The sequence below is a fragment of the Heterobasidion irregulare genome, assembly GCF_000320585.1.
Source record: "Heterobasidion irregulare TC 32-1 unplaced genomic scaffold scaffold_11, whole genome shotgun sequence".
Classification (NCBI taxonomy): domain Eukaryota; kingdom Fungi; phylum Basidiomycota; class Agaricomycetes; order Russulales; family Bondarzewiaceae; genus Heterobasidion; species Heterobasidion irregulare.
In genome coordinates, this window is record NW_009258207.1 from 190,914 (window position 1) to 214,869 (window position 23,956).

General features: G+C 54.9%; 9 protein-coding genes across 9 annotated transcripts; 6 read left to right on the forward strand and 3 right to left on the reverse strand.

Annotated features, from left to right (window-relative positions):
* Window positions 1-717: 717 nt before the first annotated feature.
* HETIRDRAFT_65769 (uncharacterized protein) lies at window positions 718-2,839 on the forward strand (the record flags this gene model as incomplete). The annotated part of the gene is made up of 7 exons (XM_009552900.1): window positions 718-887; window positions 956-1,351; window positions 1,452-1,542; window positions 1,616-1,718; window positions 1,785-1,924; window positions 2,038-2,213; window positions 2,301-2,839. 7 exons carry the CDS (start codon window positions 718-720, stop codon window positions 2,569-2,571), a joined length of 1,347 nt encoding a protein of 448 aa, XP_009551195.1. The 3' UTR covers window positions 2,572-2,839.
* A 15-nt stretch (window positions 2,840-2,854) lies between these two features.
* HETIRDRAFT_411796 (uncharacterized protein) lies at window positions 2,855-3,976 on the reverse strand. The gene is made up of 7 exons (XM_009552972.1): window positions 3,901-3,976; window positions 3,807-3,844; window positions 3,744-3,751; window positions 3,427-3,657; window positions 3,207-3,333; window positions 3,050-3,097; window positions 2,855-2,979 (listed from the first exon to the last, which is right to left on the reverse strand). The coding sequence occupies exons 4-7, from the start codon at window positions 3,607-3,609 to the stop codon at window positions 2,939-2,941; spliced, it is 399 nt and encodes a 132-aa protein (XP_009551267.1). The 5' UTR covers window positions 3,610-3,657; window positions 3,744-3,751; window positions 3,807-3,844; window positions 3,901-3,976; the 3' UTR covers window positions 2,855-2,938.
* Window positions 3,977-6,454: 2,478 nt separating this feature from the next.
* HETIRDRAFT_454946 (uncharacterized protein) lies at window positions 6,455-7,662 on the forward strand (the record flags this gene model as incomplete). Its single annotated transcript, XM_009552973.1, has 4 exons — window positions 6,455-6,781; window positions 6,850-6,963; window positions 7,017-7,061; window positions 7,135-7,662. The coding sequence occupies 4 exons, from the start codon at window positions 6,455-6,457 to the stop codon at window positions 7,660-7,662; spliced, it is 1,014 nt and encodes a 337-aa protein (XP_009551268.1).
* Window positions 7,663-8,266: 604 nt separating this feature from the next.
* On the reverse strand, window positions 8,267-9,089 carry HETIRDRAFT_247165 (uncharacterized protein; the record flags this gene model as incomplete). The annotated part of the gene is made up of 5 exons (XM_009552974.1): window positions 8,267-8,336; window positions 8,482-8,551; window positions 8,637-8,694; window positions 8,778-8,920; window positions 8,981-9,089. Coding segments are annotated over 5 exons (450 nt in total), but the record flags the coding sequence as incomplete, so codon positions are not given.
* Window positions 9,090-12,289: 3,200 nt separating this feature from the next.
* On the forward strand, window positions 12,290-13,692 carry HETIRDRAFT_441949 (uncharacterized protein; the record flags this gene model as incomplete). The annotated part of the gene is made up of 6 exons (XM_009552975.1): window positions 12,290-12,406; window positions 12,493-12,571; window positions 12,691-12,752; window positions 12,836-13,116; window positions 13,197-13,408; window positions 13,461-13,692. Coding segments are annotated over exons 3-6 (783 nt in total), but the record flags the coding sequence as incomplete, so codon positions are not given.
* A 2,333-nt stretch (window positions 13,693-16,025) lies between these two features.
* HETIRDRAFT_446436 (uncharacterized protein) lies at window positions 16,026-18,017 on the forward strand (the record flags this gene model as incomplete). The annotated part of the gene is made up of 13 exons (XM_009552976.1): window positions 16,026-16,074; window positions 16,130-16,186; window positions 16,255-16,274; window positions 16,334-16,390; window positions 16,440-16,479; window positions 16,536-16,572; window positions 16,688-16,749; window positions 16,816-16,832; window positions 16,900-17,014; window positions 17,081-17,312; window positions 17,374-17,391; window positions 17,448-17,519; window positions 17,587-18,017. 13 exons carry the CDS (start codon window positions 16,026-16,028, stop codon window positions 17,798-17,800), a joined length of 990 nt encoding a protein of 329 aa, XP_009551271.1. The 3' UTR covers window positions 17,801-18,017.
* A 107-nt stretch (window positions 18,018-18,124) lies between these two features.
* On the reverse strand, window positions 18,125-21,014 carry HETIRDRAFT_421836 (uncharacterized protein; the record flags this gene model as incomplete). Its single annotated transcript, XM_009552977.1, has 8 exons — window positions 18,125-18,509; window positions 18,572-18,828; window positions 18,901-19,011; window positions 19,074-19,330; window positions 19,404-19,773; window positions 19,847-20,056; window positions 20,106-20,693; window positions 20,754-21,014. 8 exons carry the CDS (start codon window positions 21,012-21,014, stop codon window positions 18,125-18,127), a joined length of 2,439 nt encoding a protein of 812 aa, XP_009551272.1.
* A 951-nt stretch (window positions 21,015-21,965) lies between these two features.
* HETIRDRAFT_429843 (uncharacterized protein) lies at window positions 21,966-22,728 on the forward strand (the record flags this gene model as incomplete). The annotated part of the gene is made up of 3 exons (XM_009552978.1): window positions 21,966-21,981; window positions 22,040-22,437; window positions 22,498-22,728. The coding sequence occupies 3 exons, from the start codon at window positions 21,966-21,968 to the stop codon at window positions 22,726-22,728; spliced, it is 645 nt and encodes a 214-aa protein (XP_009551273.1).
* A 388-nt stretch (window positions 22,729-23,116) lies between these two features.
* HETIRDRAFT_118709 (uncharacterized protein) lies at window positions 23,117-23,602 on the forward strand (the record flags this gene model as incomplete). The annotated part of the gene is made up of 2 exons (XM_009552979.1): window positions 23,117-23,132; window positions 23,175-23,602. The coding sequence occupies 2 exons, from the start codon at window positions 23,117-23,119 to the stop codon at window positions 23,600-23,602; spliced, it is 444 nt and encodes a 147-aa protein (XP_009551274.1).
* Window positions 23,603-23,956: the final 354 nt, after the last annotated feature.

Consider the following 23,956-nt stretch of genomic DNA (forward strand, 5'->3'; position numbering starts at 1 on the left):
CGGGGCCGTCGAGGTGGGACCCAGACTATGTCAAGACCCGGGTGAAAGCGGAGGACACGGGCAGGGAATGGGATGCGGGATGGTCCCAAGGCTCGAAGACGCCTGGAGGCAGGAGCGGCGGTCTATAGACCGGATCGAGCGACTCTCAGAGCGGGTTTCGTCGCCGTCCGCGAAGGCGTGCTCCTCGGGTCCCAGGTAAGCAGCGTTTGTGCTTTGCTTTGTCGTGGGCGCCTGTCAGACCCATCTATTCCAGTGCTTGTTCTTGAATGGTCTTCCTCCACTTGGGCAGGTGCCAACAGCGTCGAGACACTACGGCGAGGGGCATAGCATCCTAATTTGAGCGTTCAGCCCGTTTACGCCTACATGCTCCCAGCCTCTGAGCGCCTGCTATATATTCTTCCCGGGCCGCACCTTGGCCACTTGAAGCGCCAGCCCTAATTATCGTATGATCAGAACATAAAGTCTTACGGTATACGCTCCACTTGTTGTTGCTCATCCGCTATTCGTACTGTATAACCGACGGAATGTCACGTGTTGTGTGTCTGGATGTGTGCAGACCTGAGAACTGCGGAGAACAGCGTCAGCGCCGGCCCACATCAGAATGCAGCCCCCCATGGCAATCCCCCCGCCGTTCTCCCTCCCCCCTATATACACTCCCGCCCGAGTTGGCAACTGGTTGACCGACCTTGTACAGACCGGCGCACCGCGCAGAATAGCATGCTGAACGTTCTCGGCGTAGGGCGCGGAGCAACCGGCTTCTCCCCTTTCCCTCTCCTCCTCCTCCTCTTCCTCGGCTGGGCGTTCACCGCGCCCGCCCATGCCCAAACCCTCACAGACGACCAGGTCAGTGCTGTGAAGCAACGTCTCGCAGAGGGCGCGACGCACAGGTGCGTGTCTCCCGCACGCACGCACGCACGCAAGCGTGAGTCGAGCCGCACCCCTGACCGCCTGCCAGCTGGGAATTCGGCACGCGCGCACAAACCCTCCTCGAGCTCGACGCCCCGCCCTTCTCCGTCCTCTCCCCCGACTCCCTGCCCCCGCCGCGCGCGCTCAACGCCTCGGCCAACGCCTCGCTCGCCGACGTCCTCTCCATCGCGCAGAACATCGTCAGCGGGCGCGCCAAGTCGAACGGCAACGCGACAGGCCCGCAGCCGCTCATCGCCGACGGCAGCGCGGCGGACCCCGCGAGCATCGGCGTCGCCGTCCTGCTCGCGAACTGGACGGGCCTCGGGCGCGTCGACGGGCTCGACTATGCGGGCGCCGCGCGGGACGAGCTGGATTTTCTGTTCAACGACGTGCCGAAGACGTCTGACGGCGCGTTTTCCCATCGCGTGTCCCAGGTGCAGCTATGGTGCGTCGTTCGTTCGCGCGCACGAGCATGACGGGACTGGTCCCGCTGCGGACGGACTCGCGCTTGCGGGGCACGCTGGCTGAAGCTGGAACAATGGCAGGAGCGACTTCGTCTACATGGTCCCACCCTTCCTAGCCTACTACGGCGTGCTCTCCCAAAACCAGACCCTCCTCGGAGAAGCATACACGCAGGTCCGTGCCGCCCTGAGCATCTCACACTAATCAGTCTCTGCGTGCCTGACGTATCCTGTTGTGGCGATGCCAGATAAAATTATACCGTAATTACTTGATTGACAACAGCGCGGGCGGCCTATGGAAGCACGTCTTGCTCGGTGACAGCGGGAACGATGAGGGCCACTGGTCGACAGGTGAGTCTCGTGATCGGTACACACGGCTCTTGGGGGTGCATCGAACGCTGAGAGCGTTTGGGCTAGGCAACGCGTGGGCAGCAGCGGGCATGCTACGCGTGCTAGGCACGATGAAGAACTCTCCGTACTCCAAATCCTTCAAGAACCAAATCAGCGATCTCGGGCAATGGGCGTTCGACATCCAAAAAGCCATGTACCCCCACCTGGTGCGATGCCCTTTCTCCCTCCGCCTCCCCTTCTGCCACCCTCGAGACGAACCCATGCTCGCGACTGATCTCACACTGTTGCACTGGACTAACTGGCATATTGATGTATGCAGCAATCGAATAACCTGTTCAAGAACTACGCCGACAGCACAGACTCGACCAACTTCGACGACGCCGCGTCGACCGCGCTGCTCGCAGCGACCGTGTACCGCCTCTCGCTCCTCACAGGAACACACACCTACCTCCCCTTCGCCGAACGCTGCCGCACGGCCCTCTTCTCCACAAACGCGTCCGCCACCGACACCGCCGCCGCCGCCGCCTCCACTTCCTCCTCCACGTCCTCCTCCGCATCGACCACCGAAACCCACACCGCGAGCGCCAGTGCGACCCCGTCCGCGTTCGCAGCGACGGCCGCGCACTTCTCGTCCGACGGCTGGCTCGCGCCCGTCGTGAACCCGGACGCGTACGGCGTGCAGGGCGCGAACAGCCCCGAGGGCGAGGCGTTCGTGCTGCAGCTGCACTCTGCGTGGCGCGACTGGGTCGCCGACGGCGCGCGGGGCGCCAACGGCGCGAGCAGGCCGCTGCCCACGTACGGCACGTTCGCGATGGTCGTGGCCTCCGTGTGGACTGCTGCCACGGGCTGGTGAGCGGTTCGCTCGCGCTCACGCACGCACGCACGCACGCACGCCGGTTCAACTTCGGGACTTTTGGGGTTCGGCGAATCGCGCACGTATCATGTTGTCCTTGGGTTTTATGTTCTGCTGTGTTCTCTGCTGTCGGTCTGGATGTTACTTTGAAACACTCGTTTGTGTATACCTACACCCAAGTCTCTGTACCCTACACACGCTCTGTCATTTACCCGTGCACCGCTTTCGCGTTTTTTTTTGGTTAATCGTTTTCGTATGGACCGTGGACAAAAGAGCAGGGCGGCGTGAATATCCAGAACAGCTCTATAGATAGACGACCGTGTGCCTCGAACATCGCGAGTCCGAGCATCATGGGAGAAGGCATCTGCTACGCCCCCGACAAGTCTTCCCACACCTCGACCGTCGTCGCTAGCAAGATGCGGTGCGGGTGGCAAGAGAGTCAGCTACTTGGCACGGCTACGAAGTTGGAGCGCTTTGCCTTCATCGGAGATATCCGCGTGTCCGACTTTCCATGCCCAAAAGGGACCTGCCGCGAGCGGATCGGACGCGGTAACAGAGCGAGAGGCAAGGCGAGCAGAATGGGGCCACGGCATCAGGAGTCCAGAAGCGGGCGGGCATGGAGATCAGTTGCTCACCCAGAGGATCCATGCGCTCGTGATCCGCGCCCGTCCACATCCCGATCACGCCCGTCGCCGAGCCGAGCCCGCCCAGCTGCACGCCCTCCGACTGCCACTCGCCGTCCCCGTCCTCCCTCTCCGAGCACTGCACACGCACGGCCATCAGCGAACGCCGTCTTCCTCCCCGCGCGACGGCGGCGAAAAAAAACAAGGGGGAGGGGAAAGGGCTCGTACTGACCAGGCTCCATCGTATGTCCCCGTTCCCCACCATCTCCACTTTGCCGTGCACCCTGCGCGCGTCCGACAGGTCGTTTGACTGCCCCGCGAGGCCACCCTCGATGTGTATGGTCGGCCTCCCAGGCCACTCGGGCGGCGCGGCCGAGTAGGATGTGATTCGCAGCGTCAGGGGGATGATGCGCATCACCTCGCAGAGCGCCGGGTCCTCAAAGCGGCGGCGGATCTTTCGGGCCTAGAGATGTACACGGACGTCCGACGGATGCCAAGGGTCGGAGATGAGCCATAATTATCTGAGAAACGACGAAGGAGAGCGCGTACGTTGTTGGCTGTGCGACGGGAAAGTCAACGAGGTGAGCTGGAAGGGCGGTCGTCGACACTCACCGACGAGATCTCGATAATCCAGCCAACATACACACCGCCTGGAAGATACGCCATTAGATGATTCTCTGCCCACACAAAACTCTATCCTACACACCTCCACTGACCCTCGACCCCCGCCCAATCCCACCCCTCTCCCTCTTTCGCAGCCTGCATCCCGTCTGCGCCACCCCGCATCCCGTCCCGAAACCCGGGCGCGGAGCACGGGCGCAGGCCCTCTAAGTTGAGCAGCGCGCGCAGCACGTTCTGGTGCCGCCCCAACAGCAGATCGCGCAGGTTGCCCTCCACAATTTGACGCGCGGCGCTCAGCCACGTCCAGTCGAACAGGATCCTGGACCTCGCGATGCGCGGCTGTCCCGCTCCAGATACGGATCCAGAGCCCGAATCGGCAGACTCGGCGTCCGAGTCAACATAGTCCGAGTCGATTGCGTCGTCTTCGTCGAGCGCATCGTCGATCTCCGCCGACGTGCCGGCGCTCGCGAGGTCCCACCGCGCGCTGCGTGTGGTCGGAGAGCCACGGGACGAGCGACCGCTGGAGCCGGCGGTCGACGATGAGTGTGGTGGCGCGACAATGAATGGCCCATAGAGGCGGTCGCTCTGGAGGTAGCGCATATCGTACACCCTGATGCGCGCGAGGCGCCTGGCACCGTCGCTCCCGCCCCGAAACTCGTTCTCCTCCGCCAGCGCCTCCTCCTCGAGCTCTGCCGCGCTGGCGGACGACTCGTCCTCGTCTGAGCTCGCGCCCTCGCTGTCCGAGTGGCTTTCCGACTGCGAGCGTGCGTCGGACTCGGGCGAGTACGAGCTGTCGTCAGACTCGTCGCCGGTTTCTGCTTCGGCGGCGTTTTGCGGGACCTCGAGCGCGGCTGAGAGCAGCGTGTTGGGCACGCAGGTCTGGCAGCCGGAGATGGGCTGCAGGAGCCCGGTGTACGATAGAAGCTTATAGAACAGCTGGTCCTCCGCGCGCGGCTCGGCGGGCAGGCGAAAGCCCCCATCATCCGTAAACAGTGAGAGCCTGCTCGTTAGCGCCAGCGGGAACCCTGCCGACAGCACAGACGAAAGCCATGTGATGTTGCGCGACTTGGGGAAGAGTCTTAGGCGCGAGGCTGAGGCTACGGAAAGCGGCGGGAATAGCGGGTGCGTGTGGGTCGATGGCGGGAGATTGTCGAAGGACGATGATGGCATCGGCGTCGATGTTTGGACGACGTCTAGGAGACATTCCAAAGCCGTGCACAGATCGTCAGATGAGGGGTGGGTCGAATCGTCAGAAGCATAGCGGGCGATAAAGTTGCCTGCCCAGACCCGTCGTTTGTAGTGACCTTCCCAAGGGAAATCGTCCGAGTGCGGAGAGTCTGGCATTTCCTGGCGCTTGCCCGCCACGCGCGAGCTCTCCGCGGATGACACCGCTGAGACCGAGATCGCAGCGTGGCCATACTTCACGATCTCCATGGCAGGCCTGGAGTCGTCAAACACGGTCAGGAACATCTGTCGCCAGAGGTGGTTGTGCCGCGGTTGGTAGGCAGAGTTGTAGAAGTGGCGGCACGTCTGGGCGAATGCGGACACGGCGGTCGGTGACCCCATCGCCGTGGCGAATATGAGGATTTCTTCGATGATTTCGAGCGGCAAGCAGCCGATGTGTACGCACGAGGCGAAAGGCGTAGAGGCGACGGGGGCCATTGGGAAGACTGTTTCCAGCAAGTTGGTCAGTAAAAGGGCTCATACAGGCGACAGAAGAAGAGTAGACGATAAAGCCAGAACGACGAGTATGTGAACGGGGTCGATGGCTCGGCAGAACGCATTTGGGATCCCGCGGCCTTCGGAAGGCAGTAGAGTTCAAATACATGCTTTAGCCGGTGCGGTGTGCACAAGCTCAAGCCTGTAGCGACGGCAAGCTTCCAAACATGACCAGAAGGAGATCTGCAGGGCGAATCTGCTCTCGTGTCCATAATTGGATCAGTGCAGAGCAAATCAGCCCCTATCAGCCCGGTCTCGCATGACATAGACAAGGCGGCCAGAGTTTGTAAATAAGCGTCCGCCGAGACCATGAACGAGGGTCATGGTCTAGCATCTGCTGTTCTGGACGACGCCAGTATCGTGCACTCACCTGGACAGGGCTGTAGGAGAGCAGAGCAATAGGTATGTTCAGGAGGCTAAGTTCAGCAAGAAGGGGACGCAGTGAACGTCGACGGGTTGTGGTGGGTCGACGAGCAGGCCTTTCATACTAGCTGATGGGTGCACGAGCAGACGTCGGACCGTCATCCACTCCAGCTCCGTCACGAATTCATTTCCTTTCAAGGGTGACGCAGGGTGACTTGACATGATCTGCGTGACGCTGGGTAAACATGAGAAATCTGACAGTCATCCTATCGTCGCAAAGTGGGCTTCAGTTGGGTCAACAAATCCGTATGAACGTAACATCTGCTCCAACTAATTTCCGGCTTTCCTATGAAGTGCGCCAGTGTTGTTGCCGAAAGTGACTATCACATGACTTTCCACTTATATAATGCGTGACGTCACGCGTCCCTGCGCAGATGGAACGCGTCTGGTTTCCATCAGCACCGCGTCGTGAAAGGTGTCCACGAACGTCTACCCTCCTTCCTTTGCACTCTATAACCGTCTCAGACTCTCGTAAGGTCGCACAATAAGTACCTGCCATGCCTGCGCCTCTCACTTTCTCTCCCATCGCTGCGTCTCAGCCTCGGCGGGACCCCCAGGTAGCAGTGCCCACGGCGCGCAGATCGAATCCTATCACGAACTACATGACTCCTCTCCCTCACGGTACAACACGGCGGTCAAGACCACCGAGTCCGCTCGCAGACGATGTATTCTCAATTTCAAAGCGCACCACCCCAGCGCCACTCAAACGAAAGTCAGAGGAGGTCAGTTTCGACCCGTCGGAGCGTGCGTCGAAGAAGCGAGAATTGGGACAGGTGGGGAGCAGCACCAAGACACACAAAGACGCGCGCGGGGTCTCCAGTCGCGTAAGCATCTTCAGCCTACTGCTCTCTGCTGCGTCCTCAATGCACAAGGGATGTATTGGTATCGCTAGAAAGCTCCAACGCCAGACGGTACGGTGAAGAATGGCATCAGATGGGTAGACCTCAAAACCACCCCGACGCCCCAGAAGCATTCCAAAACACCAATCCTGGTCAGACACCACAAGGTACTCCCGTTCGACATCGACGCAGTCCGCCCGTCCTCACTCACTCCTTGCAGCAGACAAATGCGCCCGAATCCTCGAACGGGATGGCACAATTCAAGGTCAGCGTCGAGACACGTGAAAGGGTCGTGACATGGAACGCGATCCACTTACATCTTTTTCCGCGCGAGACAGACACCTATCGTCGAACACCAATTACCGCGAGACGCCTTCGACGCGCTCGTCTCGTTCTCGAGAACCAATGCATTAGCGCAGCCCCCCAAAAACATCAGCCTCGCCTACACGATCGTCGCTGACGCCAACACCGACAACCGGCAGCACGTGGCGCAGGTCGTCAAAGTCCTCCGCGCAACAACCAAGCTGCAGTTCTCGTACGCTCGTCTCACTCCCTCCCTCCGAGGCCCTGCCCTCGCGGCGCTCGTCCAATCCAGACTCACCCTGCTGATGACTTGGGCGCCGCCGGACAGCTCGCAGGTCGACTTTGTCAACGTCGCGATCAGCAACGGCACCCCTGAGAAACCGGGGCTGGTACAGAATAAATACCATTGCCAGTGTCCCCTGGGCAGGGTCCCCTCGGCCCAATCCCCGAACTCGACGTCGAACAACTGCAATGGATGGGTGTACGTGCGAAGCATGAACGTCACCTCGTACCCGGTCGGTATCCGTGGGCAGAGGGTGGAGATCGCCGTTGAGCATTCATAATCACTCGATTTGGCTGGTTCGGAACGTGTCGGATTTCTGCGAGTTTGGACGAAGAAGACTTGTTGCCGTAGTTGCTGTGCTTTTTGTTTTTATTTGCTCCTCTCCATCACTCTACATATCTGATTTCTCGCTGTAGGCATTAATGTATGCGTATCCACTCCTCTGGTGGCACATTGACGGTAAAATTACGATAGTATAATAGCGTGTAAAGTAAGCTCTGCGCAAATTCGCGCTCACGATTGATATAGGTGGTCCTTCCGTCTCAAAACTTATACCTCCGCGCGCGCTGGAGCCTCATGTCTGCTACTTTCCTGGGAACCCTCGCTCATAAAAGTCTGTCGTCCGATCGTGACCTGGCGGGTCAACTCGTAACCTAGCGCTATTGCACAGAGAGCACGCACCGTGATGGGGCGTTTTGCTGTTGCTGCGTCGCGGGGCACGATTTCGCTCTAACACGGGTAGGAAGATCAGGAACGATGAAAAGTCAGAGACAGAGCGGGCGGCTCACATCTCTCGGTGCGCTCCTGTCACAGAACTCGATGGTGCGGGGGCGGCTGATCCCGCCTATGTATCTGGTCGATTCAACTGAAGACGTCCAGCCTTTCCGGGAGTTTAGACTTGAGAGGAGGGAGATCGTGTACAGCTCCGCCAAGGAGTAGTTGAAGATGATGTGGCTGCGGCGGGCGGCATTGGCGATCGTGAGACATGCGGTCTGAACGGCGAGGATAGCGATCGAACGGACTCACTATGCAGCTGGCTAGTAAAGTGACGATGCAGGATCCGATCAGTAATGCGCCGAGGGGGCGCAGAGAGACACACACAAAGGTGATGTACAAGACCAAGTCTGCGACGGCCCACAGAGCCGTGACGAGGCCCGTCTGGATGGCGACTAGCAAGAGCACGGAACGAGGATCAGCTCGAGTCATCTCTGCTTTCCAAGCGGCCTCGCACGTCTGCAGCTTTGTTAGACTCACGTCGAATGATCCTGTCGATGACGTCGTCCGTCGGGGGAGACCCGGTCTTGTGCCGCTTCTATATCATCAAACAAAGCATCGACTCGGCGGAGCTCGTCGACCCAGCTGCGGACGACACGAGGTCGCGCGTGGAGGACGTACCAGGAATGTCACGAGGACGACCGTGATCAGCGTATCGTCGATGGTCGCCGCAATCAGCCAGACGATGACGGCCGACTGGATGCGAGATGTGATCAGGACATCGGGCATGCAGAGCATGGCCACGCTGGTGGCTATTGCTGCGACTGTTGGAGATGATACTTATGAGTTATAAGCCTCGCGGCGCGAGGTGCGGCTCTACGTACGGCACTCTATAACGGCCAACGCCGCGATACAGATGAACGACCATAGACTGTTGGTGAGGATCCAAATTCGACGACCGAAGAACAATTGGACCATCAACCCTATGATTCCCTGTGGATTGTTTAGTCTCGCGATCGATCATGAACAGCCCCAAAAACGCTGACAGTTGTCAGAGGGCCTGCGAAGTGGTCACGAGCACGTCAGTCGCGTGAGCATCATTGAGCGAGGGACTCAAAAGTTTACCGCATTCGAAAACTAAAATAGGAACCGGCACAGTCAGCGTAAACGATCGGAGGAAGACGGCTAGAGTAGTTACACCAGCTCGGGATTCCCTGCGCAGCGATGTCTCCTAAGACCATCCGATCCAGGGTCATCGGCAAAGCTCGGAGAGAGATTCGAGGTGAGGGACATACCGAATTTGTTAACCAGATGGTCGTAGATATGCGCCATGTCCAGCCCGATGTTCACCGTGCCCACGACGAACAACGTCCATACCTGTGCTGTGTACATCAGCCCGAGCCCACGAACCGCGGGTGTCGTCAGAAGCGTACATAGGCCTTTTGCCATGTCTTGTCACTAATTTTCACGCATGAGTGCTCTCAATTCACGCGTACACATCGGTTCGAGCGTACTCTTTGTAGGTCACATGATATGAATACGTCTGCATCAAGACGACACCATACAGGATGAGGCTGATGAACGTGGCAATGAGCGTCGGCCCGGACCTACATAGACATCTGTTGAGATACACAGAGACACGCGCAGAAGAAACATCGAGAAAAAAGACGGCTCACAGGAGCAATGCGTAGGACGACGGGTCCAGCGGCCGCGTGTTGAGGAAGGGCATAGAATCAAGATCGAGCAGCGAGCATGAGCGACAGTTGGGCGACTTATAAGTATGCTCGAGGCGGCGTAAGCAGCTGGTTGACCAAGCAGGCCTTCTGACCGGCATGCTGCGGTCTTGCGATAGAAGTAAATCTTCACTAGCCGCCGAGCCTGACAGGAAGCGCTGAGGGATTGCATGTAACCAGATGAAAAAATGAGGTATCAGGCGCTGCATTTCTATACCAGTCCGTCATTTCAATTAGGATGATCAATTCGAAGAACGCAATAATGTAATAGCCCATCGCCGGGCATGCCAGAGTCTGCAAGGGGGCACTTTGGACAAGCAGATGGATTCCCATTGACAGCATAAGCCAGGATATGTACACCATCTTTTTTGTGATTGGGATATACGCACTCACCGAATACTGGCCCCCCACGTCAAAGCTTGCCAGCTACGACGAGGTTGATCTGATAGGCTCCAGGATCTACGTCCAGGTTTGAATGACTGTCCCTGCATTCAGAAGCGCCTTGATTCTCCGGCTCCGCCATGGTACCCTGATTTGGGATTGGAGCCTCGTGATGCTTCAAGTCACCATCTTCGTCATAAAGAGATTTTCACCTAAAAGCAAGTTTTCCACGATCTTTTTGATCTCCGCCTCCCGGATCTCCCTCGTCCTTGTTTCTCCGTCGTCGTCCACATATGAAGTCTCGTGAAAATTACCCCTCCGCGCTCATGCTGCGTCCGCAGTCTTGAACGGTGCACTCGATCTTGTCCGTCGGCGTACCGGATCGTCTCTGCAAGATGGTCAAATTTCTTGCACTGTCGTTCTGCCTTGTCATGAGCCTTGCAAAAGCCTCTTGTCGCGATGACACAATGAATTTCGCTCGCGCAGACATTCCAGAGCAGATTGCGCCGCGAAGCCGCCAGGTAGAAGCTATCAACAGGTCATTGGACACTGGATGCAGGCTCGAGACGTCCCGAGATGACTCTGTGATGCTATGTGGGACACTTACTCTCTTCGTAGGAAAGCGACAGAGCGTGTCGCACCGTGAGTAGAAAGACGCTCTGGCCTGCGCATCCTTCGTGTCTGACGTGCGGTGCCTGGGATTACTCACCCACTCCTCGATAACATGCTTGTACGGGCGTCCGGCGATGACTTGTTGACATGCTTCCGAATGATATCGAAAGTGCCGATATAGTATGCAGTTTTGTCGACCATGGATTCGCTGAAGTCATCTGGGTAGCCGTTTGGATACAGGTGCCAGAGTTCTGGAGTACCTTCAGGCGTCTACGAGTGGGAATGCGTGCGGAACGACGTAGCATTGAGGACGAGATGGTGGCGGGTCTAGCGTGATGAAGAAACGCGGCGGGCGAACCTGTATGTAAGGGCTCGAATCCATAAACGTACCTCAGACACCCACACTGTCATCGGAGGTCAAGTCGTGTTACGAGAAAGATAGTCAACAGTCTCGGGATATGATCAAGGGTTCAACAAAGCCCCGTGGGGTCGCTATTCAGGTACGCATTGGAGATAGACCGAGAGGTTAGGTCTTGCGAATGTCAGATAGATCTCGAGGAGCGCGGAGACACAGTAGCAGTAGCAACTAGCGGGGAGTGCGGCGACGTTGCCCTTGCAAAGAGGAGACGGTGTTGGGTTAGTTCGTCGTGACCGAGTCGACGGAAAGCAAAGGAAGCGCAGGGAAGCGCGGACGAGAAACCAAGGAGCTCGGAAGGTCCCTCCGGGAGCCTTCAGGTCACCTCTCCTAGTCCTCTCCTTCGCAGACGCAAACCTCACACGGAAGATGATCCTAGATCCTAGTAAGTCACTAGAGAATTTTTAGCCCTACGTACCTTGCAGGGAGTGCTCCTGCATGTATGAGGACACGGGTGGGAGAGTTTGGGGAGTGCGCAGTCGCGTGCGCTCTCCTGACAATTGCAGGTTCCCACCAGCCAAAGTTCGCATCCTTGCGCCTCGCTTCCCCAATCCCCCCGAGTCGCCGTTTCTCGCTATCTGCTGTCCTCGACCCTTGTAACCTCCTGTAATCTGTATACCTGCAGAAGCGAGAATTTCTCCGTACCTTACGACCGTCTACGCCCTCAGCCCTGTCGACAGACCGTCTCTTGACCAGTGTGTCTTCTGTACCAGCTTGTAAGTATCACCCAGACCTCGCTCTCGCCTCTCTTCTGTACGTCCAACATCTACGAGTGAACGATCGCTGGCCCGTGAGTATCATATACCAAGTCTGTGCACGACGGTTTGTAGTATCGGTCATGGTTCGGGGAGGCGGTACCTGCACCGCCATGCGCCCACAGGCTTCTGTCAGAGGCCCCAGCGAAGTAGCACGCCGGCCAAGGCTAAGACCTGAACTGGGCTCAGGCAGGCTCGGGAGAGCGGAGCGCGAGATCAAATGGAGTTAGAGACTGACTCAAATGTCGCTTTTTGTTTCGCAGGGTCGCCTGCGCCTCTTGTCTTCCTACGTCCATCCCGCCCACACATTTCTACTCCAACGACTGCGACACCCTTCAACAGATCCTTGACGCTGCGAAGCTTCAGAAGCCTTGTCATTCTATCATCTGATTTGATCTGATTCCATCATGACTCGTGTGTAACCAGCCGCCTTTATTGCTTTCAATCTATCCTGACGTATTCCTATCCTGTGTTGCCCTCTCGCCCGGCCGACTATGCAGTATTACGACCTCGGCTTCCGCTCACGCTTTTCCTGCTCTCCTCCGCGCTCGGCGCCCGCGCCGACTGCTTCATCGACAAGTTCGTTTCTTCCTTCTCTTTGCCCGCCATCTATGACATCATCTTAACGTTCCCGCGCAATTGTGCTTACACCCTGTGCCCCCCCGCTCTGCGTCCCGAAATCCTACGACATACGATAGCAATGGCTTCGAGCGCTGCCGTATCTCAACCGGCGCGCGCATCGCCATCGCCGTCTGCCTCGGTACGTTCCTTGCCCTCCTTCCCTCTTCACCTCCATTCTGAATCTCTTCCACATATCCACATATCACCCCACCCCTCCTCCAGTCGTCGGGCTCATCCTCCTCCTCGGTGCGCTTGGCATGTATCGCCAACGTCGCCAGCGCCAAGCAAACCTTGCCTACGTGCACGCATCTCAAAACCAAAACGCGTACAATCCCAACTCCGTCTACGTCGCCAACGGGCAGTATCCCAGCCCCGGTGGCGGTGGGGGAGGAGGGTGGCAGCAGGGCGCGCAGTACCCGCCGCCCCAGTATCCGCCGCAGACGTTCCAAGGGCAGAACGGAGGGTACGGGTACGGATACGACCCGAACCAGGGCTTCGCCCCCGTGCGTCCATCTCTACTTCGTCTGTTTGCCGTGGGCGCATCTTTCTTACGATCATCGCGTCGCCCGTTTTTGCTTCACAGCCTGCTGGGCCCCCGCCGAACCACACCGGCTACGACGCAGGGGGAACGCCTGGCGCGCCGGGATCGCCGCCGCAGTACTACCCGCCGCCGCCTGGCGTGCCGGGGTTCGCGGCGAACGGCAAGACGGGCGCGTGAGGAGGCCCTCGAAACCGTGCATGGACTTGTTTGCGATTCGTCGCCGCTTCATTCAACTTTCTGTATTCGTGTGTTTGGTACGGACGTGTGTGTTCGGTTTGTTGTATAATGCTTAGCTGTATGCTACAGTACTTAATTGGTGGGCTCCTCGTGAGTTGTGTTTGGAACGAGACGGGTTGCCGGTTGCCCCTGGTACGGTACTCGGGACAGCCGGACATCCCATAATATTATCTTATCAAATAACTGGCTATAACTGGTCTGCGACGGCTATGTCCGCGCCCGCCGCTGGACAGCAGTCGACAGTGACCACGCCTTTCAATCGACATTTATTCACAAGGACCTTTGGTCTTTCTGTACGTGCAACCACGCAAAATTTCATCGGTTGAGACTCAGCGTCTCACTCGGAGGATGTGACCTCGAATCGAAGGCTCTCAATATTCTAGTTCGTCCGACAGGAGTCCTTGCATTTGCTCAGCGCGCGGCAGGACTGGGGTGGACGGGATTAATATTCGCTGTATCACCTGGTCGCCATGTCCGGGATCATTGGTTCTTTCAGAGATGGAGAACCGGGTGAGCGCCACCTCCAGAGTTTACAAGTCTTCTCTCGTCCAAACATCTGTCCTTCTATATTCCACGCGCTATGCCTCACTTCACGAGCTGATGATCTCCCTTTGCTCTTAGGAAACCGTTGCGCTTGAGCAGTGAGTACCCTATGGCTTTGGCTCCAATATTTCGATCCCGTCTTCACACTGCAGGACCGTGACTATGTTCTGCGCTTACTGATGTCTCCAACCCTACACTCAGGCGACTCTCAAGTGCCTATACAAGGTAGCTTGGCTAGCTTTGTGGAACGAGGACAGTTTCGACCCTTCAGAGAACTTACAGCTATTGAGCTTTGTCTGAGGATCCCTCACGCTTGGACACTTGTCGACAGCCCTCGTCCGTGCTCTACTCGTACAGTGCGTGCGCCGTGATTCTCTGCCGTACCCTCCTTGCACCGTCTAAAGCCTGAACCGTCATCACTATCAAAACCCGCAAACCCCGTGGACAGGGACCGCGAAGATGGCTGTATCTGAACGTTTCGGTTCTGCGCAGACGACATATCGGGCAGTCCTCTTAGGCATCTTGAAGCAAGGCTATCCACTTCCCAGTGTATGATGTGTCTTTCAGTGATGCATGCCGTCGACAATATTCCTTCCATCCGAGCTCGAATTCCGCTTCGTTCTATTCACCAATTCAGCGATGTATGACGTGGCGTGCTAGTCAGAACGAGCTATTCTCTGAGTGTCTTATCTTCTCTACAGTGATAATGTTCTCCAGTGTCGATGCCAAGCTCCCATCTCGTACCGTGTTTCTCGTACGTTTTTCGCTCTCATGAGTAGTGTTCTTCTTCTTGATCAATGATATCCCTTCATTTCGGCCTGCTCTTTACTATGCCTGCTCCTATCGCCATCAGCGGGGACTACACAATCACGATGGGTGGCCAAATTTATATCGACCTTCCCGTATGGCGATCTGATTGATCGCGAGGTCTGTAGCGATGTACCTGCAGGTACCTGCCTCGTCTATTTTGATCCAGTTTCTGATGCTATTCTCCGCAGTCTCATGTACTTTTTGGGCGTGGGGCTAGGTAGGTCTTCGGTTCTTCTGTCTCCGGTTGTCTCTGGCTGAGCGCTAACTTGACATAAATAAGCTCGTTTCATAAATTTTACAGAGCTCACGATCAACCCGGCCGTGGCTCCATTACAACCGCTACATACATGTATGCCAGTACATGCCGTGAGCCATTTTGTCAACATCCTCCCTTCTCTCGGCCCTCTTGTTTCACGATAGCACCCTAACACGACATCTTCTGTTCATCATGCCAACGTGGTCATGTGCGCTCCCATCCATACTAAAGGATCATCCCACGTCATATAGCTTGAGAAAATTTCAATTCGTACACGACTTGGCAGAGAATGAGAGCCGCCTTGCTCCGATGGACGACTTGCACCCGCAGGAATGGCAGACATCGCAAAACGCTTGAAGACGTCAACAACGGCCATCTTGTATGTGATCCACCCATGGAATATCCTCGACCGTCTCCAAGCGCGAGAACCATCTCAGTGTCGACCGACGTCTTTGATTGTTTCGCATACATCTGTCGGCTTGCGGTTGAACAGCGCCTCGCTCAATCTGATTCCACTTATTCCGGTAATTATTTGTCTCCCGCAGAGATATCCAAGGCATCATGCATCATGCAGTATGTGTCTCGAACAGTCACAAGCTACACCTTGTACCATGATATACGACTCGGGTCGACCGACCCCCTTCCCGAACGCCTTGCACGTAAGGCGTGAAGGTGAGCGGACCTTGGAATGAGATTAGATACACTGCAGCTTTTCGCCTCGTTACGATCATGTATCAGACCCTATCAGACCTTGGGCCTAGAGAAGTATAGTTGGGACGGCGTTGTGATGCTTCTCTGATGATCTGTCCCTTAGACTTCCTCCTACACAGGAGCATGATCTAGCATGACATCCTAGGACATCCTTTAGGAGCCTTTAGGGAGACTGGTGGCGTATCAGAAGTCTTGATGCTTCAATTCGAGCGCCTATTACTATTTAACCGTACTCATTTCCAATTTATACAAAGGCACCGACTGCGCTAGTTCTTCGATGCTCAGTTCCCCAACTCCCTCCTCCTTTCAATACTATGTCTGGCAATGGTATCACCAACCTTCCGATCCCCTACCGTCGTGCCCGTAAGTTCTCTCATCTTGCTTGCAGAAGCATTGATCGAGGAGAACCATTTGGCAGTGAACATAGGCAAGCAATCGCGAGCAGGTGCTTTAGGGCTTCTCGCTTATGATCACTGTGGGTTTTGGTTCTTCGCTCGCGCTGTTCAACGTTCATGTATTTCCTACCGTGTCATCGTGGAAAAGTCATAACCTTGGACAGGGAAGTCAGTAAGATGAGCATATGTAGGCTTGAAGGGATGCTAAGATGTTTGAGCGTTGGCAGATCGAGCTCATTTGGCGGCAGGATAAAAATCGCCAGGGATTCTGGCTCTTCGTTTTTGTGCGTGTTTGAATGGATTTGGTTGCTTAAATGCTTATCTGTTCAACAGAACAGGTTCTTTCCACTGCTATGGTTGATCTTCGACACCAGTATGTGTCTTGACAAGTTCATGATGATTTGATTTACGGAATGTCACGATCGGCAGTACCTCTCGCCCGCAGTGGGATCGTCTCCTCGAAGGTGAACTCCCAATTGTCCCACATACCCATTGATTCAAGACCAACTCACAATCTTCCAGATGTAAATTCCAGGTTCCCAAGTAATCATCTCGAAATTTAAACAATGATTTTTGTGCAGTTGCATCATATATCTTATGTGCGATGATATTGTGACGCTTTTGATCACTATATCCGTACAGTGTGCGTATCTTCATTTCGATGTCTGTGTTCTATTTTCGTGTAATAATACCTCATGCGATTAATTAGCCATCCTGCAACTCCGAGTGAGTCCATCCTCTGTCGACCAGTCGTAATGCAATGGAAGCATGAGGCCTGATGTCGAGATGTCAGGTTTATGCTCTATACGGGCGAAGCCGAAGAATGCTCATCTTTCTAGTATGTTGTTGTACTGTTGAAATCGCAATTATGGCGGTCCTGGTAGGTGTTACTATGAGGAAGATATCCCGTACGTCTTCAATATCTCTGCTTTCTTCACGTTTGTGCCTCATGAAAGTCGCGTGGGATTATATAGATCTTCCGGTAGTGTCGACACCGACCGGTTGCTACTATTCGGGGATCTTTAGCCTCTCCGCGTTGTTCTGGATCCCTATCCTCATTTTTGAGCCTATACTATGTTTGCTCATATTGTGGAAGGCATGGGGCGAGGAAATTATGTATCGCTTCGGTTTGGGGCTTCGCGAATTTGATGGGCGACCGAAGGCGACGTCAACCCCACGCATGGTCAAGCTCATTGCTCGTGACAGGTAACGGTACTCCGGATTTCGACGTGATTCTCCAACTGATTGTACTCACACCGCTGTCTAGCTTGATGTACTTTTTGGCGTGAGTGCTTTATACAAGTCTCAAATAGTACTTACTCAATTTATACTCTTTAACAGAATATTCGTGGAGCTCCTGATCAACACTATCATTTGGGCAAAGTTCAATCGGTACATTAACATCGTCATGCCGTGAGCCCTTGTCTCCCGCCTCCCACACATAAGCAAGCTGACTGGAATAACCTAATCTGTGATGTAGTTGGTCTTGCACACTCCCGTCAATATTCGGATCTCGCCTCCTCCTTAATATGCGGGAAATGGTCCTTGACAAGGGAGATCATAATTCATACATCTTGGAGACGTTTGCAGTCGCGGAAGGTCAAATGGAGCATATTGACGCTAGCAGCTCGATCACGATGGATGCCCCGCGCAGGAACAGGAATAGCATTGGGGTCGACTCCGCAGGCGAATAACTCTCTTTAAAATTCTTACTCGATTGTCTGCTCGTGATTATTATGTGTTATTGCATCGTATTGTGAACTATGTTCGATGGGACTTCATGTACTTTGTACAGCATTGACGCCAGATCCTCCGTTTTGCACAAGGACACCGCGCACTTCTGCAGCTTACATTCTCTAAAGAGAATTAGGATACAATGACTAGCTATAGAGAACTATCATCCAGATCGGCGTATATAACATAGAAAGAGGTCTTGAAACGATGACACCAATAAAGAGCAACAATATACTTCGATCAAAATTAGGAAAGGGAGCCAAAAAGTTCAAGACTGCCATGACCTATCCCACCAGGCGGAAGCGCACAATTGTTCGGTGGCCGGGGAAGAAACGGTGTCGACGATCCTCAGTAACTCGGACCTCGATTTCACCTGCCATGTTGCGAGTGATGGAAGGTGTGGGATCCGGGGAGATGGGAACAGGGGGAGCCAAAACGGCGGGAGAGGCGAGGGAGGCAGTAGGAGCAAGAGCGGGGTCAGGTGTGGCAATGGCGGGAGCTGAAGCAGGGGAAGTAGTGGCAGGCGGTGTGGACCGTTTGATGTGCTGTTTCTCATCTTCTGTTTTTCTGACTCCTACTGGGACCCCTGATATCGGCAGCACAAAGGACTGTAAGCATCCAAAGTTAACAACGAGTTCGCCGCCCTTGACCATGGGCATACCAACAGGCCTACAACGACAAAGAATACAGACGTCAAAATACAGCCACGCGCAGAAGTTGTCGTGACGCACTTGAAATCCAAAGCAAGCACGTCCTGAACGTGCTGTCTCAGGGCAAACACCTCCAACATTGTCACTTCGCTCTCGATCGCAGCACCCGTAACGATCGAGTACTCGCCGTCGAACGCGAAGATGAATGGTTCGAGAGGGCCGTTCAAGACCCCGCCTTTCATCTTCACGCCGATGTAACGAATCTGCGCGCGGAGAAACCCGGTGAGGTACTCATGTAGCGTTTCCAGGAGCTCAGAAAGGTCTTGATAGGATGTAGGCTGATAGATAATCAATGGAAATCAGACTTCACTCTTCTGAGACGATGTGCAGAATTCAAGACAGTGTCTCACCCCATACGGATCTGACTTGTCGGGTGCAGGCTTCACCAAACACGTCGCTCGGACTTCATCACCCACGTCCGGTTTTCCAGCTTGAGGAGGAACTACTGCATCGACGTCTTCCTGAAGGACAAGACGTCAAAACATCGCATAACAAAACGCTGCATCGGCTCATGCGAACGTACCTCCTTTTCTCCATGATCAGATCCAAATCTCTTCCGCCTCGCCTTCTGCTTCTCGTACTGATCGATGATATGCCGCGCAAACCCACCCTTGGGTTCATTGTCACCCTCAGGGAGCAGCAGGCCGATCGCACGACGCCGCTTTTGCTGGAAGCGAGAGTGCATCCGACACGACTCACACATCTTCCATTTGTAATTATTGAGCGGCGGCAGCGCTTTACGGCAGGTCCGCATAGAGCAGAAGCGCAGGCCGATGATGTCTGTAGCCTGTAAATATACAAAATTGATCAATCAATGAAGTCCTTTCCGCTTTTCTTTTGATGATCTCCTTACCTGAACATCCTGGCTTGTATGCTACAAGTCGCGATAAGTTTGGGTAAATAAAGTTGGTCGAGAAGTATAAAATACAAATGGCGTTTACCTGATTCCGACTTACGTCTAACTCGTCACTATGCTTCTGCTCTAAATATAACCTCGGTCGCTGGATATTGAGCCGCTGGCGCTGATAGTGTCGAAACTTGTTTCGACAAGGGTCGCATAGTTTCCAACGCGATTCGGGCGTCAGCACATTTTGACATGTCTTGATCCCACATATGCGCGTTGTTGCCTTGGTCTTATCGTCGTGCAGGGTATCGAACGAGAATCCAGCGGGTATCCGGATGCGGATTTTCAGACCAGATTTTTGAGACTTGGTAGCTAAGGGCTGGAGAGGTGCAAAATGATGAATGCTCAGGTCAGCGTTAACTCGCGGCTTTTTCGAAAAAAATTGCGTGTACCTCGTCGTCTGGATCCGAGCTGACCTCGCTGTCGTCGTCGTCGTCGTCGTCGTCGCTATCGGAGAGCACTGTCAAGTCGGACATACTGCTCCATCCATCTGGCACGGCGTATAATCTGGATCGATCGTTTGCAAACCCGGTCATGGGAGATGGACTCTCAAGGGTGCTCTCCAGAGTTGTGAGGCCATTCGGTTCCGCATCGGTTCCGTCCTGAAAACCCCGTCAGAATGCTGATATGTGAGATCCGAAAAGCTGTTACCTCAGGATAGGCGAGCTCAAGATCGTCCAGGTCCATGGCATCGGGATCAGGGTCGGGAGGCGTTTGACGAACACCGCTTGCACTTTGCGCATCTGAGGCTGGTATCTGCCGTGTCGGCACATTGAAATCTTCTGCGCGCGCAGAGCGGGCTATCCGCGTTGGGGCAAAAATTGACTCCTCCCTGAAGCCCTTCAGGTGCTCTACGGTCGGGTTCGCGCCCACGAACGGACGTCGGGCATACTCATGCACAGGTGCAGGGCCCCTCTGCGTCTGTGAACGTGGACCAGACGGGCCTGGCAAGTTCAAGGTCGTAAACGACGGTGGGAGCACGGGAATATGGGGTAGAACGGGAGGCGACAGGACATGAGAGGCATGAGGCAGAGGTTGCGATGGGACGCATGAGGCATGAAGAGGGGGAAGGGCGTACTCTGGCGCTTGCCGCTGCCGTGTCATTTCCCGCTTGTAACATGTCTCGCATACGAGTGGGCCGGATCCGTGCGCTGAAGGTATGAATATGAGAGCTTTACAGAAATAGCAGGACGTCGTTGGGGGGTGCGGTGCTGGCGGTGGAGGAGGTGCCGATGAAGGCTAGCATTCAATACACAGTCTAAGATCAGCGAGAATAAGGGTGAGGAAGCAAGCACGCACCGCGAAGATAGCCCCCCGGTCACGATGGGGCGCTCTATGCACAGCGACTTGTGCGCGCTCCTCTGTCTGCCTCTTCTTTGGCATCTTATTGGCCTCGCGCTGGCGCATCATACATAATTGACAGAGGCTGTGTCTCCATCCCGCTTCGAGTGAAAGGTTGCACTGTCTTCCACGACAGCGCTTTCCTAGAGAATACGGATCCGATGGACCAGCGGAGACATGCACCATGGAGTACATGGGTTTGTGGGTGGAGGGCTGCATGGCGAGAAAGAAAAAAATGCAACAACCTTGCGACGAGTCCGAGACCAATGCAGAGACCTGATTCAAATATTTGCCACATTATGGGATCACTCAGAATGTGCAAGATTATCGCCAGGAGAAACCCCACGAAAAAACTCACGATGCCTCTTCGATCTTTCAACGAGGATGCACAAACGTGCTTTCAATGCTCTCGTCTACTACATGAACCGTCCATGCAAGTGAAGAAAAGGGCGTTTTTGGTCGTTGTCGTCGTCAAGGGTGACTAAGTTTGTCTGACTATTCCGGCGACAAATTTTGCCATTTTTGCGAAATTTAGGCTCTCAACAGCTCTCAGCCGACGCGCCGATATGTTCGCGCGCCACTTGAAATCAAGCGCAGATCTCATACGCAGATTTGCCAGCCGGAGGAGATGCAGGGAAAGCGGGCGCAATGTGCGTTTCGGCTTCAACTCAGGTGAATGACATACAGCGCTATGAGCGTGTTACACAAGCGACCTGACTGAGCTCCAGTCACAACGCAATTTTGTCAGAAGAGCGATGATGATATTGAACGACTTGGACCTCTCGAGTAGTCCGACTGCCTTGAGCTGTCGGCGCCAGAGTTGCTAAGGGTTCTGTGGCAACCAGGCGATGCAGCGCAGCCTACTGAAGGAGGTAAATTTGCGCTCGACATCCACATTCGTGAGGGGCGCAGACGAGTTTGTGAATTGTATGAACCGCACAACCCATATGCCCTCCCACAGTTATGATACTGCTGATCGATTGCCTCAGGATTTCTGTCACTGACTCACCTTTAGGCGATGCCAGAGAGACATGTTGAATCAGCGAGAGCTCCAAGAAGTCACAAAGCGCTTTTTGGACTTGCATAAAAGGCTGAGGGGGGAGGATGAACCCCAACAACCCGACACCGACACCAATCACAATCACCAACCACCATCTACCACAAGTAGTCATGTCTTCGAAAGAACGTACGTACCAGAAAAGTATCGAAGCCAAACGACTGTTGAGACTGTTGACTCTGCACAGTCAAATTCGCTGTCTCCGGGTCTATCGTCGCCAAATCGACCCAATTGTCTCAAACCCGCGAGCTCCTCGTAGGTGGCAAGACCTACGTCGACGCTGAGCCGGGCACGCTGCACTGGTTTAGCTTCGAGATCGAGGCGAAGGCTGGCGAGCCTGCGCGCTTTGGGGTCTTCAACGGCTTCGCCACCGAGGCCGATCGCGATGTACACCAGGCGGGCGGTCTCGCGAGGGCGGCGGCGGCGAACGGCGACGCGCTCTTCGAGGGTCCTGCGGTGATAGAGAAGGTCGATCTACTGGCGTCCAAAGTCACGCCGGATGCGAAGGCGGGAATCAAGTTCGGCGTCAGAGTGAAGCTCACCGCGAAGCCGGAACACGCAGGCGACGTCAAGGCTGCACTGCTGGTGAGTTCAGAGAAATCGCTCTCTATGCTGTGTCCAAGATGTCAACTTGGGCCATCGTAGCGTCTTGAACAGGATGTAGCTCGTGAAGCCGGTACGCCCTACTGGTACGCTGTCGCTTGGCCGGGCACTAGCACCTTCGGTGTCTTCAGCGTCTTCTACGACGAGGGAAGCAGGCAGGCTTACATGTTGGGATCCGCTGTGAAGAAGTTCATCGCCGCGACAGAGGGCAGTGTTACTAGCGCCGCTGAGATTGACGTGCTTGAGGTGCTGGCGACGAAGATCGTTGCTTGAACGCAGTCTGGGAGGCCAAGGAAATGTATAGATGTTGAGTGAAGTTTTTGATGACAACTCATGTACAACAGCCTTAACGCTTGAATGAATATTACGAATTGTATGCCACAGTGAACTGAACGTATTGAGAATAGGGCTTGCGAAGGCCAGTTGATCCAAAAACGTGAGAGTAATGCTCTGCAAGTCAATTCTTGGGCTGGAAGCGGTCTCGTGCCCTGATTTGTATAATCTCGGGATCTCTGTCCAAGCCTTACCTATGTCGAAGAGAAGTTGGTTCAGCAACAATTCTGACAAACGAAGAAACGATCTCTGAGCCAGTGCAAAAGTAAATTGAGACTAAGGCGAAACTCACAATGCAGCACCAACCAAACGATCCCATTCCGTTAACATGTCTTCGAGCATTCGTACGTACTAGACAACTACTGAACCCAGATACTCTGGTTCAGTCACTCTAGCCATATTCGCCGTCACAGGGACAATTATGTCTAAACCGACCCAAGTGCTCCACACTCGCAATTTCTTCGTCGCCGGCAAGATCCACATCGACGCCGAGCCGGGCGCGCTGCACTGGTTCGGCTTCCAAGTCGACACTAAGGTCGACGAACCTGCGCGCTTCAGTATCTTCGACATGTTTGCCAATGAGGCCGACCGCGACGACCACCCTCTCACATCTATGCTTGCTTGCAGCATACTATGCCTAACCCCCCTTGATGTTGAAATCGATCCACACGAGGGTAGGAGTCACATGACGCCTATGGTTATGATGAATGGGCGTTTATGCCCACCAAGGGCATCCAGACATGGTATTATGATGCACCATGCAGCGATCAATCTATCTGTGATAACGCAACATGGTCAGGAAAGCGATGATTGATCAAACGAACAACTAGAACCTCATAGTTGAATATTAAATCCATTGAATGGCGACACCATAGTCGTCATGGAACATGTGATCCCGTGCAGGACACTTGAGAAAATCGACCCTGCGCTTGGCGCTCAAGCTCAAGTCGTGACCGAGGAAGACGATACTTTCCGACAGATGCAGATGTACAATGCACCGCCTCAAAATTCCTCTCCCACACCCGTGGGACCGAGGCTGCTGAACAACCATTTCGGGATCACACCCTAGACCGAAGACATATGTCAAATCAGCAGAAGTTCTGACAAATCACAGGATTACAAGCATAAAAGCAAACGAGAGTCGAGACGAGGATGAATCCCACATCGC